This window comes from Acomys russatus, chromosome 15 (assembly GCF_903995435.1).
Source record: "Acomys russatus chromosome 15, mAcoRus1.1, whole genome shotgun sequence".
Taxonomy (NCBI): Eukaryota; Metazoa; Chordata; class Mammalia; order Rodentia; family Muridae; genus Acomys; species Acomys russatus.
This window is the reverse complement of record NC_067151.1, coordinates 38550698-38566531: the sequence shown is the minus strand read 5'-3', so window position 1 is coordinate 38566531 and position 15834 is coordinate 38550698. Positions and strand designations below refer to the sequence as shown.

At 41.7% G+C, this 15834-nt stretch overlaps 1 protein-coding gene and 1 pseudogene across 1 annotated transcript in view; one reads left to right on the top strand and one right to left on the bottom strand.

The window, feature by feature from the left end:
• Positions 1 to 15834, bottom strand: part of Arhgef26 (Rho guanine nucleotide exchange factor 26) — a 112991-nt gene that overhangs the window by 91959 nt on the left and 5198 nt on the right. Inside the window, exon 3 of the mRNA XM_051157239.1 lies at positions 14865 to 15010. Within this exon, the coding sequence (XP_051013196.1) occupies positions 14865 to 15010 (146 nt within the window). The remainder of the gene's footprint in view (positions 1 to 14864; positions 15011 to 15834) is intronic.
• LOC127199588 (28 kDa heat- and acid-stable phosphoprotein-like) lies at positions 4074 to 4603 on the top strand (annotated as a pseudogene).

Sequence of the window (15834 nt, the reverse complement as noted above, 5' to 3'; positions counted from 1 at the left end):
TGGAATCAAGGGAAGAAGACAAAAAAAAAAAAAAAAAAAAAAAAAAAAAAAAAGAGGGAAGAAGGGAGAGAGGGAGAGAGCCTCACATCTGCACCAAAGTTCTTGTCCCTCAATGGCAAGCACGCATTGTCAAGCAGACAGGTTATCAGATCCTCTACAATGACAGAAAGTCAGGAAACACAGGTTGAGGATTGAGGCTTTTTCAGTCATACCCAGGGCCAAGAGTCCCAAGCACGCTTAATTATTCCAATACAGATCTGAGGCTGAAAATACAAGCAGATGGGTAGCTAAATGCACGTGAATTAACTGCTGCGCTTATACGGTGTAGGAGATGAACATGCTTTCCTGCCTTTGCAGCCAGCGCTCACTAGCTATGTCTAGCCAACTCCTGATTCAGAGTTCTTGGTTATTACCAATATATCAAATGTTTATTAGGCGCCAGGGACAGTTCTACTCATTCATCTTAAACCCTTCAAGGTAAATATTGCTATCCCTAGTTTTACAAGTTAAAAACTAGACATAGGAAAGTTTGCCTTTCCAATTTAAGCTTCCCTGCCCGCCCGTCATCCCACAGGCTGAGCTCTCAGCCACTGCAGCACGGGGATTTCTAAAACTTGTTTATCTGTGTGCATGCATGCATACATGTATGCGTGTGCCTGTGCCTGTGCATGTGCATGTGCGTGTGTAATTTGTGGGCACGTGTTCATGAGAGAATGCGTAGAGGCCCAAGGGCAAACTTAGCTGTTCCTCGGGACATAACTACCTTGTTTTTGAAGACAGTCCCTCATTGGCTTGAAGCTTATGGGTTAGGATAGGCTCACTATAGCCCTCCACAAGCAGCATCCTCCATTAGCCTCCGCAGTGCTGCAATTAAAGTACATGCCACCGTCCCAGCTTTAAGTAGGCTCTAACTCAGGTCCCGTGTTTGGCACCAACTGACTTGTCTCCTGGGCCCCTCAAATTTCTGTACTGAGGTTGCAGTCATTATTGGCAGCTACTCCTGCCCGGGTCCTCCCATTTGACACCCCAGAAACCACAAGTCATCGGACTCCCAGAGTCAGCTGCCTCAGGGGCTGAGCTGTCAGCAGAGCCTCCTAACTGAATTTGTTTATTAGTCCCAACACGTCTCCCCTTAAAACAAATTCCTCTCCTTTGCTTATTGTGCTCTCTAACCTACCTCCTCCCTTGTGCTTCTGAGTTCGAGCCCAAGTTTATTCATTTCCTTGCCCCCCAATAAAAGTGAGATTTGCTTCTTATGTACACATCAGTAGTTAGAAAAGAATATGAGGTTAGCTAACATATGGAAGCTACAGACACCAAAGTAGAAAGGATGTAACAGTATAGAAGGGAAATTATATAATGCTGTTTGACACAAAAAAGGAGTAATTTCAAAAAGTGGATTATTTAATAAAATCATGAGGAACAGAAGAGGAATAGCCATAAGCAGTCGAGTGGTTGGGGCTGGGAGGGAAGACAAAGCAGCTTCCAGTCTCACTTGTACGTCAACTTTGCTGACAAGAGAGTGTTTTTGTATTGCTTCTGTAATAAGAAACTATTTTAGGGGCTGAAGAAAGGGCTCCTAAGCCTGGAGTACTTATTGCTTTTGCAAAAGGGCTAGGTTCAGCTCCCAGTACCTATGCAGTGGTTCACGACCATCTGAAACTCCAATTCTTGGAGACCCAAAGCCCTCTCCTAACTCCCCGCAGGCACCAGGCATGTATATGGTACACATGAATACATGTAGGTAAAACACTCATACACACAAGATTTTTAAAATAAATATCTTTTAATTATTTAAAACTTAAATGAACAATAATTTATTTAAACATTAAATTAGAAATTAGAAACTAATGGCAAACAATAAAAACTTAGTTAAAGAACTAAATTTCCACTTACTTAATAAAGTAGTATATGGGCTTTAAGAAGATATAGAAGGAAGCATGATAGTAGCAGAAGCCATTTAGGACAATGGTAAATGAGAAAGAAAACCCAGGAATTATCCAACTGCATGTTCACTGACGCAGACATTGTTAATGGAAAAACGACAAGTGGCAAAGCTACTTCTATATTATTGAGCTTAAAGAAAATATCTATATACATATAGTACATATTTTTAAAAATCTCTTAAAGATTTCTTTGACTTTTAAGTACATGTAGTATTTGTAAGGGCATATGCACATAAGTGCCGGTGCTCATGGAAGCCAGAAGAGGGTTTCATATCTCTAGAGCTAGAAGTCACAAATAGTTGTTAAGACACTCAATGTGGGTGCTAGGAACAGAATTTCAACCTTCTACAAGAGCAGTATGTGCAGCACGGCATGGTGGCGCACGCCTTTAATCCCAGCACTTGGGAGGCAGTGGCCGGATCTCTGTGAGTTTGAGGCCAGCCTGGTTTCCAAAGTAAGTCCAGGACAGTCAGGGCTACGATAGAGAAACCCTGTCTGGGGTGGGGGGTGGGGTGGGGGTGGGGGGAAGAGCAGTATGTGCTCTTAAACACTGAGCAATTTCTGTAACCCATCTATATACACAGCTTTTCTTAAACACCAGAGAAGTTACGAACCTAGCTGTCAACAGTGATTGGATGAGAAGAGATTCCAATTTTCCCGATTTTTCCTTTTGTCTATTAGTAATTCTTGACTTTCCTATAATAAATACCCCTTGGCTTTTAAATGAAACGATCATTTTCAATAACAGAAACTAAAATTTTAAGATCCGCATTCCAAAAAGAGAAAGAAAACAACATAGTGCATCCAAACAGAACTGTCCACAGATGACAATGGTAACAGTACTTCCTTGTGCAGGAGAAGCTAGAGAAAAGCGAAGTGGCCACTAGCAGCTAGAAGAAATGAAGACACTAAGATAAAGGAAGGCAAGAAGAAGATTTGAATCAGGTCCAAACCCAGCAAGGCTTATGAGGCTGTGTTGAAAATGAGTGACGACAGATGGAGCTTCGAGTACCAGAGATAGGAGGGTGATCAGACTGAAGTCAGCACTCCTGAGAATGATGACATGACACACAGCGAAGGCCTGAGCCAGGAGGGGCTGAGGAAGGTGGGGTCACATGCCTTTCTTAACAGAAGAAAGGACACCTGCTTGTAAAGGTGGTGCCAGAATCTTAGCTGCTATTTTATTTGTGTTTATTCTTCTTGTAAAGTGGCAAGGAGATAGGATTGGCAGAATGCAAAACAATGAGTTACTCAGAATACCGACACTGAGGTTACTTTCTTGGGTTTGCAATAAATTTAGCTTAAACAAAATAGATTTCAGGGGGAAAACTGGGTGGCATAAAACCTGATGCTTTCTATTAGGTTTTCTATTAGGTGTGTAAAGCATACAATGATTTCCTTAAGTGTGAAGTAGCTCACTGTACAATGACGTAAGGAACAGGCACCAAATGTTTCATTCCTTCTTCTTCTTTCCTATGTCCCAAACTTCACTGACATACTTTATACAACTATTGGCTTTATTCCTACCTTTCTGCTTCTCTATCCTGTTTGAACTGTTGACAACCTATGAACAAAACTCACCTAATCCATTCTCCTGTGTATGATTTCTGTGTCACCCAAGTTCACCTTTTTTTCTATATTCTTCTGAAAACATTTGCTTAGGCATTTTATATTGATCATCTTCTAAACTGTTCTCTCAGTCCCTAGAGTTCCGGCTGGTTTCAAGATCACTTTACCTGTCCCATCCACTCCAGTGCAGCATCATACAAATATACCTTGTCATGAGATAGTAGCATTCTCCTCAGATATTGCAACTTTTCAGTGGATGTTGTGAGTTTATTACTTGTACATGCACACACACACACACACACAGAGAGAGAGAGAGAGAGAGAGAGAGAGAGAGTTAGTTAGTTTATTATACTACGTTCATACTGGCCATAGTTGCAATGATATTCCTATGGACCCCTATAAGAACAGTTAGTATACAAGTACAGCTTTTGGGAATCACACACACACACACACACACACACACACACACACACACACACGGAGGCAGGGAGGAAGGGGAGAAGAGAGGAGAGAGGAGTGTCACAGTAATTAGAGTTTCTATTGCTGCAATAAAATACTATGACCAAAAGCAAGCTGTGGGGCCGGGTGTTACCTGACTTACACTTTGACATTGTGATCGATGCCCAGCTGCCGGCTGAGAAGCAGAAGGCCAATGAAGAAGATGAACAAGAAGAAGGTGGAGATGGCGCTTCAGATGACCCTCAAAAGGAGAAGAAGTCTCTAGATTCCGATGAGAGTGAAGATGAAGATGATGACTACCAGTGTAAGTGAAAAGGTGTAGAAGGGCTCGTTGACATTGAGAACGCCAACCAGGTGGCACAGACAACCAACAAGGTCACACAACTGGATCTGGATGGGCCAAAGAAGCTCTCAAGGAGAGAACGAGAAGAAATAGAGACACAGAAAGCAAAAGAGTGCTACATGAAGATGCATCTGGCTGGGAAGACACAGCAGGTCAAGGCTGATCTTGCCCGGCTAGCAATCATCCGGAAACAGCAGGAGGAGACAGCAAGAAAGAAGGGAGGGAGGAAAGCAAAAATAATGCAACTTTGCCAGGAAAACGAATACAATCGCTCTCCCTTGAATAGGCAAGATGACCCTCAGTTTATCACTGAAGAAAGTCAGGAAGGAACTCAAACAGGGCAGGAACCTGAGACAGAGGCCATGGAAGAGGGCTGCTTACTAGCTTGCTCTGTGGCGTATGGCTTGCTCAGCCTGCTTTCTCATAGAAAACGCCCACAGCTGGATGTTGTAGAGGCATTTTTCTCAATTGAGGTTCCCTTCTTTCCCTCTAGTTTGTGTCAAGTTGACATAAAACTATCCAGCATAAGGAGAGAGGAGAGCGGCGGGAAGAGAGAAAATGACCAAGCACTATTTAAAGTGTTTACCAGTCATATTTTATTTCATAACACATCCCAGAGGCCAAAGTTGGCTGGAATTGAGCTAGTCAGGTACCTGTCAAAAACAATATGTTTAAGTGACTTATAGAGTAAGAGAAAGTAACTTAGCCTACATAACCCTTTTCCTCAAGGAACCAAACTGCTAAGCTACACCTGGAAGCTGCAAGGAGCACAAGAGTAGGCCATGTTAGGCAAGCTCAAGTCCAAGTTATAGGATCACAGGAACTCGAAGTGTGTAGGAGCTGTGAAGGGGAGGGGAGCGTGCTGACAATTGGAAAGGAGCCAACTTATGGGAATAGAAAGGAGCCAGCAGGCAGAACCTAAGTCATTTCATTGGCAGAGCACTAGAGGCAAATGCCGGGCCTCTTTTCCAGTGACTGGGAACATCTGCCCACTGTCTGGGGGCTCTGTTCCAGGCCATCTTAAGAGTCTAAAGCAGCAGAGAAGCAGACATATTTAACAGAGTCAAAGCTGCCTCTGTTTTTATGATACTCTCTGACGGGGCTCCATACACTGTCAAATGACCAAGTACAATTTTCTGGCACATCAGTGCTCCTCTGGTCAGCAGTTCAGCTACATGTAAATGAATCACTATTTTGATAATACACGGAGGGTCCCAAGCTTTCTTGACAACCAGCTACCAAACTGTTGCTCCCATTGAGACAGGGCCCATGTGTGTCTATCTCTATAGGCCTCTCTAAGGCTCGGTAAACAGACAACCATACACCTTAGAACAGCACTTCCAAAGTGGGGTCTCTGGCCATCCAAAGTAGAAACTGCTCTGTTTTGAAGTCACTGCAGCTTGACCAGGTAGCAGAATTTATTTCTTGCATCAAAGGGAGAAATAATCTACAATTCTCTTTCACTGGCAATTCTCTTTTTACTTCCCTCTCCTGCAGCTATTTGCTGACTTCGTACTCCGAGTCTTCTCCGAGTCTTCTCAAATAATAGGCTTGCAGATAACAAATGCCCGAATAACTCAAAGGCAGAGTACAGACTGATCATCTGCAGACCATATAAATATTCTGGGTAAATCTAGAAAATCTTTATAAGAAAATATTGAGGACTAATCTCACATGTAGAGATTAACAGTCAATTCTGCTGACTAACAATACTCTCCAAGCAGCATGGAGACCAACTATCAGTTTGCTCTCCTCTAAGAAACAGTGTGTCACCTGAGAGCTGCAGAAGGCACAAGGAGACACTTTAAAGTCAGGAGGGCAAATTAAAACTCTAACAAATGAAACCCACATTGTAGTGCTCTGCACTGTGCCACCCTTTCTTTGCAGAGATTTCGTGCTCCTCAAAGGAACCAGCATTTTGTTTGTTTGTTTGTTGCTTTTTAAACTAAGACTACGTTTTCCAAAGAGGCTGCTATTGCTCTCCCATGTGTCCCACCCACCTCCCTACAAGCCACACTTGGTATATTTTTTAATTTGATTTCATAGTAAGAACTCATCAGCAAATAGTATATATATATATATATATATATATATATATATATATTAAAAGTCATGAATCTGATAAGACTACCAAGTAAGTGCAGGTGAGTAGATTGTAGATGGTCAAAGACTGAGCCTAGAGAAGTCCTATATTAGGAGATCAAAGAGTAGGAGGAACTAACTAAGAGGACCCTGAAGCCTCAGCTGTGCTATCCACACCTCAACTCCACTTTCCCAGAGCCACTCAACCACTCATGCAAATGTATTTTCTCTGCCTCAGATTCCCCTCCATCCTCATTGTCAACATTGCCTAGCCAACTGGGATGTTCTTTGAATCTCTTCAGTGGACAGAATAACTGCTCTGCACTGAGCACATTTCCCAGGTGCATGACAGCATGAGACCAATTGCCCACATAGCTTGACCAGAGTGGGAATTTCACATTACTTTATGAGAATGCTTGACATTTGGGGTCTGCTTCATGGTATTAGCAAAGACATGAAAACAAGGTAGTCTTGCTCTATGTCACTGCTCATCACAGGGACTTGAAGGGAAAGGGCCCTTGATAAAGGTGTGAGAAATGAAGCTGTCGCCTGTCAGTCTCTCCCACTGTTTGTGTGGGTGTTGGATTTGCTTGTTTGTTTGTTTGTTTTTAACTCAGTTAAATAATATCCTCTTTACCTGGCTCCCAGGAGCTGGTTTTAGACAGAAGCATCTCCTGTCCTCTTCCAAATTTAACCCATGCTCATCTCCTTCAACTTCCTTGGGACACTGTGGTCTAGTCTCTACTCTCCTAAGGGGCACAGTGCATATGCAAACACACACACATGTTCTACCTTTCCACATCCTATTGTTCCTTCAGAAGAACCCATACTGTAAATATTGGCATATCTACCACCTCAGACCATAGCAAATCACCTCCAAACAGAATAATTTTTTTCTCTAGCTCTGTGCATTTGTTCACAAGATGGAACAAAATGTTCAATGTGACTGCAAGCTAGATTAAAACAAAAATATTTGTCTTGACCACAGACACTGAACTAAGAGCCTCATTCATTTTTAGCAAGTATTCCACCTCCTGTCCCAAAGTAAAACTTCACGTGTTTTATTACATTTGCGTGTGTGTGTGTGTGTGTGTGTGTGTGTGTGTGTGTGTGTGTGTGCACACATATACATGTGCACGAGCATGATGTCACCAGTGCTTGTGTCATGGGGCATGTGTGGAGTCAATACTCTCTTTCCACCTTGAAGGTTCCAGGGATCAAATGCATGTTGACAAGCAAGTGCCTTTGCCAACTGAGCCACCTTTCTGGCACAAGAAAAACCTTTAAAGGACATAGCGAACAATATATAAATGTTACACAATATATAAAGAGGTACAGTAAAAACACTCCTAGCATTTGCAGACTACAAGCAACAACAACCACAAAACAAACAAATCCTCAAATTGAAACTGAAAAAAAAAAAAACCTAAGTATACATAGCAAATTTAAAGAAAACTGGTATACTACCAAAAGCAATATACAGAGTCAATGCAATTCTCATCAAAATTCCAATGGCATTCTTCACAGAAATCGACAAAAACAACAAAAAAACAAAACAAAAAAGTTCACATGGAAGCACAGAAGATGCCACAGGCAAGCAATTTTGAGTTAAAAAAAAAAAAAGCTGGCGATATCTCAAGTCCTGACTTCAAATTATATTACAAAGCTATAGTAACAAAACAGTATGGCACTGACATAAAAAGACACAGTGGAGTGAGTGGAATAGAGTGTGACAGAATGGGAAGACCCAGAAATCAACCTATGCAACTACAGCCACCTGACTTTTGATGAAGACTCTGAGGCCATGGTGCTGAGGAGACATGCTGACGACTGAAACTAGATCTCAGTCTCTCATCCTGTACAGCTCAAATGAGTCAACTCAAAATGGATCAAAGACATTAATCTACAGCCTGGAGCTGAAACCGTTAGAGGAAAGCAATACTGGCGTAGACACGGACTTTCTGCAAAGAACTCCAACAGCTTTAAGATAATTATAAAAATTGACAAATGAAATTTCACAAAATCAAAAATGCTCTGTACATTAAAGGAAACAGCAGAGTGAAGTGACAGATTATAAAATGGGAGAAAATCTTTGTTAGCAATACATCTGATAGACTACTGTCTAGAGTAGATAAAGAACTAAAAACAAACAAATAATACAATACAAAATCTAATTATCAAGATAAAATCCAGCAACCCATTCAATAAGTGAGCTAATACAATGACCAGAAAGTTCTCAAAGGATGCAGAACAAAGGGTCAATAAACATAGTAAAGTACACTCCACATCCTTAGCCATCAAGAAATACAAACTGAAATCACAACAGAAAATATGTAACAATTACAGCCATGTCAACCATGTTTAGACATCTAATGTTCCTAAAACACACAATTCAGAAAAGGCAAATGCTATAAACTAACATTTATGTGAGTACATATAGCCTTTTTTCTTAAATATGTATGTAGATTTTTTTAAGTGTTATCAAACATAGAAAAACCTATCTGTGGAAAAGGAAAGAAAACTGGAATTAGGTAAGATTGAAAAAAGCTGTAGTTATATTTGAACATTTGGATTGTCTTCTGCATGGGGACCACGCCACATATTGCTAATGTAAGTTGAAGTTAATTTTCAAAAATGCTAAGAGAATGCTTCGATAAAATTACAATGGTACGCCAAGACTATATCTAGAAGTCCTACTGTCCAAAACGAACATGTGCTGCAGCACTCAAGACTAGTACATACCTACAAGGGATAAAATTATCCAAAGTGAGGGATGACTATTTTCTATATTTTAAACATAAACGAGGACAGGTGAGAGTTCAGGAGATTATGGATCTTGGTGCCTGGGAGAACCAACTCCCAAATATTGCACTCTGACCTCCAGAGCACCATAGCATGTATGGGAATAGCCCCATGAGCATGCACACTAGATAAACAAGTGTAATAGAAAATTAAGCTGAAAGCCAGGCAGTAGGGGTGCGCACCTTTAATCCCAGCACTCGGGAGGCAGAGGCAGGCCGATCTCTGAGAGTTCCATGCCAGCCTGTTCTACAAAGCGAGTCCAGGACAGCCAAGGCTACAAAGAGAAACCCTGTCTGGGGAGGTAGGGGAGGAGAGAACAAAAATTAAGCTGAAAGCCAGGCAGTGGTAGTGCATACTTTTAATCCCAGCATTTTGGAGGCACAGACAGTGGGAATTCTGTGAGTTCCAGGCCAGTGTGGTCTACGGAGTGAGTTCCAGGACAGCCAGGGCTACACAGAAAAACCCTGCTTCAAAAAAATCAGAAAGAAGGAGGAGAAGGAGGAAGAGGAAGAAGAGGAAGAGGAAGAAGAAGAAGAAGAAGAAGAAGAAGAAGAAGAAGAAGAAGAAGAAGAAGAAGAAGAAGAAGAAGAAGAAGAAGAAGAAGAAGAAGAGAAGAAGAAGAAGAAAAGAGAAGAGAAGAAGAAGACGAAGAAGAAGAAGAAGAAGAAGAAGAAGAAGAAGAAGAAAAAAGAGAAAGAAAAAGAAGAAGAAGAAAAAGAAGAAGAAGAAGAAAAAGAAGAAGAAGAAAAGAAAGAAGAAGAAGAAGAAGATTAAAAGATACAGTAAAGAGCATTAACTACCATCTAAGGTAAAAAGAAGCTTTATGAGATTGCTATCTTACAAAACTCTTAATGAAAAGTTACTGGACTGCAGAAGTTACTATTTTAAGCAACAAGTGTGGGCAAGTAATAAAATTAAAGATCCAAATGGAAGTTTTCTTTGGCTTTTAAATGTATTAAGCATTTCTGCAAAAAGGAATGACACTTGTGTCTTTTACATTTGTTGATTGCCGGTTTTAAGCAAAAACAGTATCTTCTGCAATATATATGGTCTAAATCCTAAACGAATAAGTCCCATCAGATTGTACTGCTAAAACTCAAAAGATATGCCTTATCATTAACCCAACAAAAATATTCTTGTGAACATCTCAGTTTCCCTTTCTCATTTCTGCAAGTTCCCAAAGGGTACACACACATTCCAAGCAGCAGAGAATAGGAGCCCTAATTCTGCATGCCACATCACACCATCAGACACAAAACATACAGCTGAGGTGCTCTGACAAAAATATTGAAAACCAATCCCTGAGCAGAGAGTCTGGACTCCGGAAGAACACAGAAGAAACGTCTGAACTGATGGCTGGTGACTGATAAAGCCGTACGCCAGCAAATGTTAGAAGAGCCCAGGAGAGGATGACTATATTAGGTGTGGAAAATATGCCAGCATGTTCCAGCTCCTGCCTCTGGAGCCTGAACACCCTTCTCAAAGGTACCTCGCATTTCAAGGTAACAGAAATTATACAAACACACCCTGTCTGCCATGGGGTCAGGGCGCGGCTGGCAAGTGTTTCGTTGGTGCTGTCACTGAAGGTGACTGAATAAACACTGGTTTCACAAGTCACATCTTAAACGTCCCCAGCATGTGCCTGGGGAAGAGGGCTAGAGATAAAAGCAAAAGCCCATGCAGAAGAATGGGACAGTCCTGTCATCCTAGTGACAAGACTTCGAAGGAAACCAGAGCTCACCTTCCAGCCAGCACTCAACCAGCAGTGCACCTGGCGCTCAGCGTAACAAGTACCCAGTGTTCCACCCCTGACTAACGCAACCAGTATTTTCCTTTAAACCCACAGCTTTTCCCAGAGACTCAAGAACTGCTGGATCTGATTCAGATTGCCGTCGATGTCAGTGAGTCACTGAGCCATTCACCTGCATGCAACAGGTTGCCTGATTCTGGGCACAGTCCCAGATAATCATTTCTTGAGGTCACAACAACCTCACAAGCCCCAAACCGCAAACCCCCCTCCACATTTAAACAACTAAATCCTGGGTACTAAAATCCCTAAAGGGAGGAACTGATATGTCAACATTCAAGTGAACAAGGACCTAGCCTGGCCTGGCCTAGGAGATGAAGGAATGTGGCTGCATTCTGATGGACAACACAACACTCCCACTTCGGACAACTCGGAGGGCTGAGACACCACCAATGAATGCATATAGCACCAGTTCACTTAAGTCTCTGCAATCTAAATGCTCATTCCACGGGGTGGGGGATGGGGGTGGGGGTGGGGGGAGCACGACCAATTAAAGCCTCTCTTCCTTAAATGATCATAGCACCACAGTGACAGATTTCACTCTCCTGACCGTGTAAATGAGGACCGCCTGCCACCTGTGCCGCTGAGCACTTCCCTACCTGGCGTTAGCCAATGAAATCAAAGGAGTCATATGAATAAAAACACTCAGATAAATTATACTACAGGGTGAAGGCTTTAAAGAGCTTATATAACAGGCATAAATTACTGCAAATTGCTGCACATCAAAAGAGACTCTGGCACACGGCATGCTTCTTACAGTCAACAGATAAGGAAATTGCATCATACTGGAAGGCTCACAGGTGTTTGCAACAAAGATAAGAGATTTTTAGAAAATAAACACTCACCAGTGGCCAAGGCACATATGCTCACACAGAACCCTTTTAAGTAAAAAGTTAAAGGTATGCCAAACCGAGACCAAATGGTGGCTAGAAAACTGCTTGCCTTCCTCTCTTTCAGGGATCAAGGCCACACTCTAGGAAGATTTTGGGTAAAAGTGGTACCCACGCAAAGGTTACTCCACTAACTTAACCCGCTAAAAGTTAAGCATGGCAAGATGATACCAACACTAGTCTCGATGACAGAAGTCTTCTGAGAAGTACCTTCAACACTGCCTGTGCACTCTAAGAAAGCATCAGGCCACGAGGGCAGATGAGGGAGCACATCCTTATCCTGACAGTGTAACTTACAAAGCCTCCTCTTACTTATGGTCCCGACTGCAACTTTTAGGTCTATTAACAGATAGGTCCTAGAAGCTCCTTTTTGGTATTAAACGATCAGCTCTACTAAACACCAAAGGTGCTTTCATCTTTGTGCCAGGCAGAACTCCCATCTTGGGTAAGCACGGTGGTAGGCACTTGTCATCACAGCATGCAGAAGACTAAGACAGGACAAGCTGAGGAGGAACACTGAGACTATATCTTTCAAAGTATTTTAGAAAAAGGAAAACCATATGGAAAAGGCAAAGACCCTCAGAATAGTGATTCTCTGGAGAGGCAAGAAGAGATTGCAGGAGAGCAGGGGTTGTTGGACGGGTCTGTCTTGTGTGTGTGTGTGTGTGTGTGTGTGTGTGTGTGTGTGTGTGTGTGTGTGTGAAATTATATTAACCTGGATTCTGTATAGCTGGTGGGTACGGTGGGTGGGCACATGGAGATCTATTACCTTTCTGAATGTCTGCTTATGGGTTTTTTTTTAACTTTTCTCATGTTAATACCACTTTATAATATGTTAAAGTTAAATGTGAGTGAAAAGGAAATATTAAAGATGCAAAGAAAATGCAGATTCATAGCTATATAGGTGGCTGATCATGAGGCAGCTAAGCCATATGATGAACACATGTGTGAGCACTTGGAGCTGAGATAATGCACTCTAAAGTTAAAGGTGTACCAACACATTTTCTCCTAACAAGGTTAAACACACATGTTCATATGTAAAACTGTACTGAAGGATAGACAGTACTGTTTAACTGCATCTGTGTGTGTTCGTCTCACTGAAAGCCAGATGCCAGGAGGTCACGAACATGGCCGCCTCCTGAAGCTAAGCTGGATCCAATTGTAAGTGACACAGAAGTCCATATTTCTGCTGAGAGTTCAAAGCCAACTCCAAGACTTAGGCTTACAATAAGTATAGCTGCCTTCACCAAGGGAGAATTCAAAACAAGGTCATTTCAAATGACAGTCATTTGTAGCCACATTTTCCAGGTATCTGATTTGATAGATATCTATCATCAGACCATAATACTAGAGTACTAATATACCACCTTTCTGAACACATTTTACCATCTGGCCCCATACAAAAACCAGAACTCCAAAGAATGTTATGGAAGGCCCTCACTGTTAGTGGAGAGGCTGAGACTGACACAGAGATATTTTGCTGGCTTCCTAGAGCATTGCTCTAAAACTTAAGTCCAGGTAATACTCATCAAAGTCTAGATTTCTTTATCAGACGACCTGGCGACAATGAGCTAAGAAGCAGTTGTTCCATTTACAAAAGCCTGGCCGACTGGAGCCCTCACTGTTTCCTTCCTATCACACTCACGCCTCAGCATCCCTCAGCATCACCCTTTCACACTGATTGCCCTGCTGCTATTAGCATGGTAACTTCAGGCAAAACTTCATAGGAAAACACAGCTTGGAAATGCCAAAAAGAAATAGATTGGTTACAGAATAAGCCGGAGATATGCAGCCAGCCAGGTGTGGTGGCACATGCCTTTAATCCCAGCACTGAAGAGGTGGAGGCAGGTGGATTGAACAAGCCTAGTTTACATAACAAATCCCAGGTCAGCCAGAGTTACATAGTGATACCCTGTCTGAAAAAAAATATATCTATTAGGATATGGGAGAGAGAGGTAGGAAAAGGGACTTGATTCTAGACTTTGAAATTACATACAGGTTAGACAAGGAGAGAAAGAGTCTGAGCCAGATTTGTCCCCTTACCTTTAGCATAGCATTTCCATGATGCTGAGTGTATAGCACCAACATATGCAAGTGTTTCCTATGCTGGTGGCTTTCCAAACCCCAAGAGAATCATGGCAAAGCACTCAGCATGGCGGAAGAGGGAGCTGCCTCTGCTTGGTAGTGCCTAAGACTCTGAGAACTGAACTAGCTTGTTTTGAAGTGGTATTTTTTACCATTCATGCCTAACCATGGGAACTCCTCTCAACCAACTAACATAGCTGACAGTCAGACATGCTATGCCCAAACTCCATCCAGAAAAGCAAGCAACACATGGCATTTTATAAGCCTGGAAGAAAACTGACCATGGCTGAAAACCTACTATGTGTGACCCAGAAAGGCGAAATTACATGTTTTTACAAAAGCATTAGATTCACATATGCAGAAGATGTACAGAGTAGGGATATTCCTTAACTAACTTCAGGAAAATATCAATATGGTTATATAAAATAAAATTGTACAAGGCATAACTGTAATTGACTCCCGGTTGTATATAAGCACACAAATATACAAATATACCCAAGTAACACATTCATATGCATCTACACATCCACATATATGTAACCAAGTATGAAATCCTTTGGGATATATTATCACTTCAGGCACATTGTATTAAAAAGGAAAAGGAAGATGCTGAGTGAGAGCTGAGTCCACAGTACGTCAGTCGCAAGGCATGTCATGCCCTTTTATCAGACCTGCTTTTCCTGCTCAGAAGCATCAAGCTCCAAGCTCTTATTAGCATCTGCAGAGTTTCCAGAAACGTTTTACAACCCGAGTCTTTTTTCTTAGAATTACAGGATCATTGGTGGAAAAATAAATAAATAAATAAAGGCCACATTCATGCACGATTTCCACAAATGGGCCTTTTCCTCCCACAGATAGGAAAGTGGAATGTAAACACTCACCGCAGAGAGCTGGCTCCACGTGGACCGCAGCGGCTTATGGTGGATCACGATTTTCTCCTCTGGCTTCGGTTCTTTGGGCTCTGGATCCTCATCAGAGTCGTTGTCAAGGGCCTTTTCTTTGTAGTTTTGATACAAGACCGCATTTTCTTCAAGAAAACAAGTCAAATGGGTCACTTAATTTCCCCTAATAGCTATGCTACTAGCTCTAAACAAAAGTCTACATTCATACAATGTTTGGTGCTGGCTTAATTAGTAGCTGGAGAAAAAAAAAAAGACAAAATATATTTTGTCACCAAAGAATATATGACATTCCAATTGAAGCAAAGATTCAATGTCTCTGTCCACTATTCATGAAAGATGCTCAGCCTCAACCCACTGTGATTTAGGCTAAATTAAATCCATGTGTTAAGTTTCCTTCAGTGTCTGTCACTGTCCATTCACTTACCCATTTTAGCAAGCATTACATCTATTATATCTTATTTTCTAATAATAAAGGGGAAAGATACTTCTCATCCCCTCATGAACCAAAAAGTTACTAAAAAAGAAGTGAATTTTATACTCATGCATTTCTTCATCCTACTGACATTTGGGAAAGTCCACTAGATGCCAGCAACTGCTAAGCAACTAGGAATACAATGGACAAAAAGATAAGAAGTCTCAGTGCTCATGAAGAAGCTGACATGAAAATGAAAGAAAACTGAAATAAACAATCAACTTTCATAGTATTTCCAACTTGGCTATGTTGTCATGGAGAAAAACACACGATGGAAAGGGGCAGGAAATTCTGGGAAGAAAGAAAGTTTATTTTAAGTAGAGTGCTTTAGGAAGGCCTCATAGAATGAAGGCGGCCAGACATAAGAGGTAAGAAGGCGAGCCATCTATAGAGCTAGGGAAAGAGACGTGTGTGTGTGTGTGTGTGTGTGTGTGTGTGTGTGTGTGTGTGAGAGAGAGAGAGAGAGAAAGAGAGAGA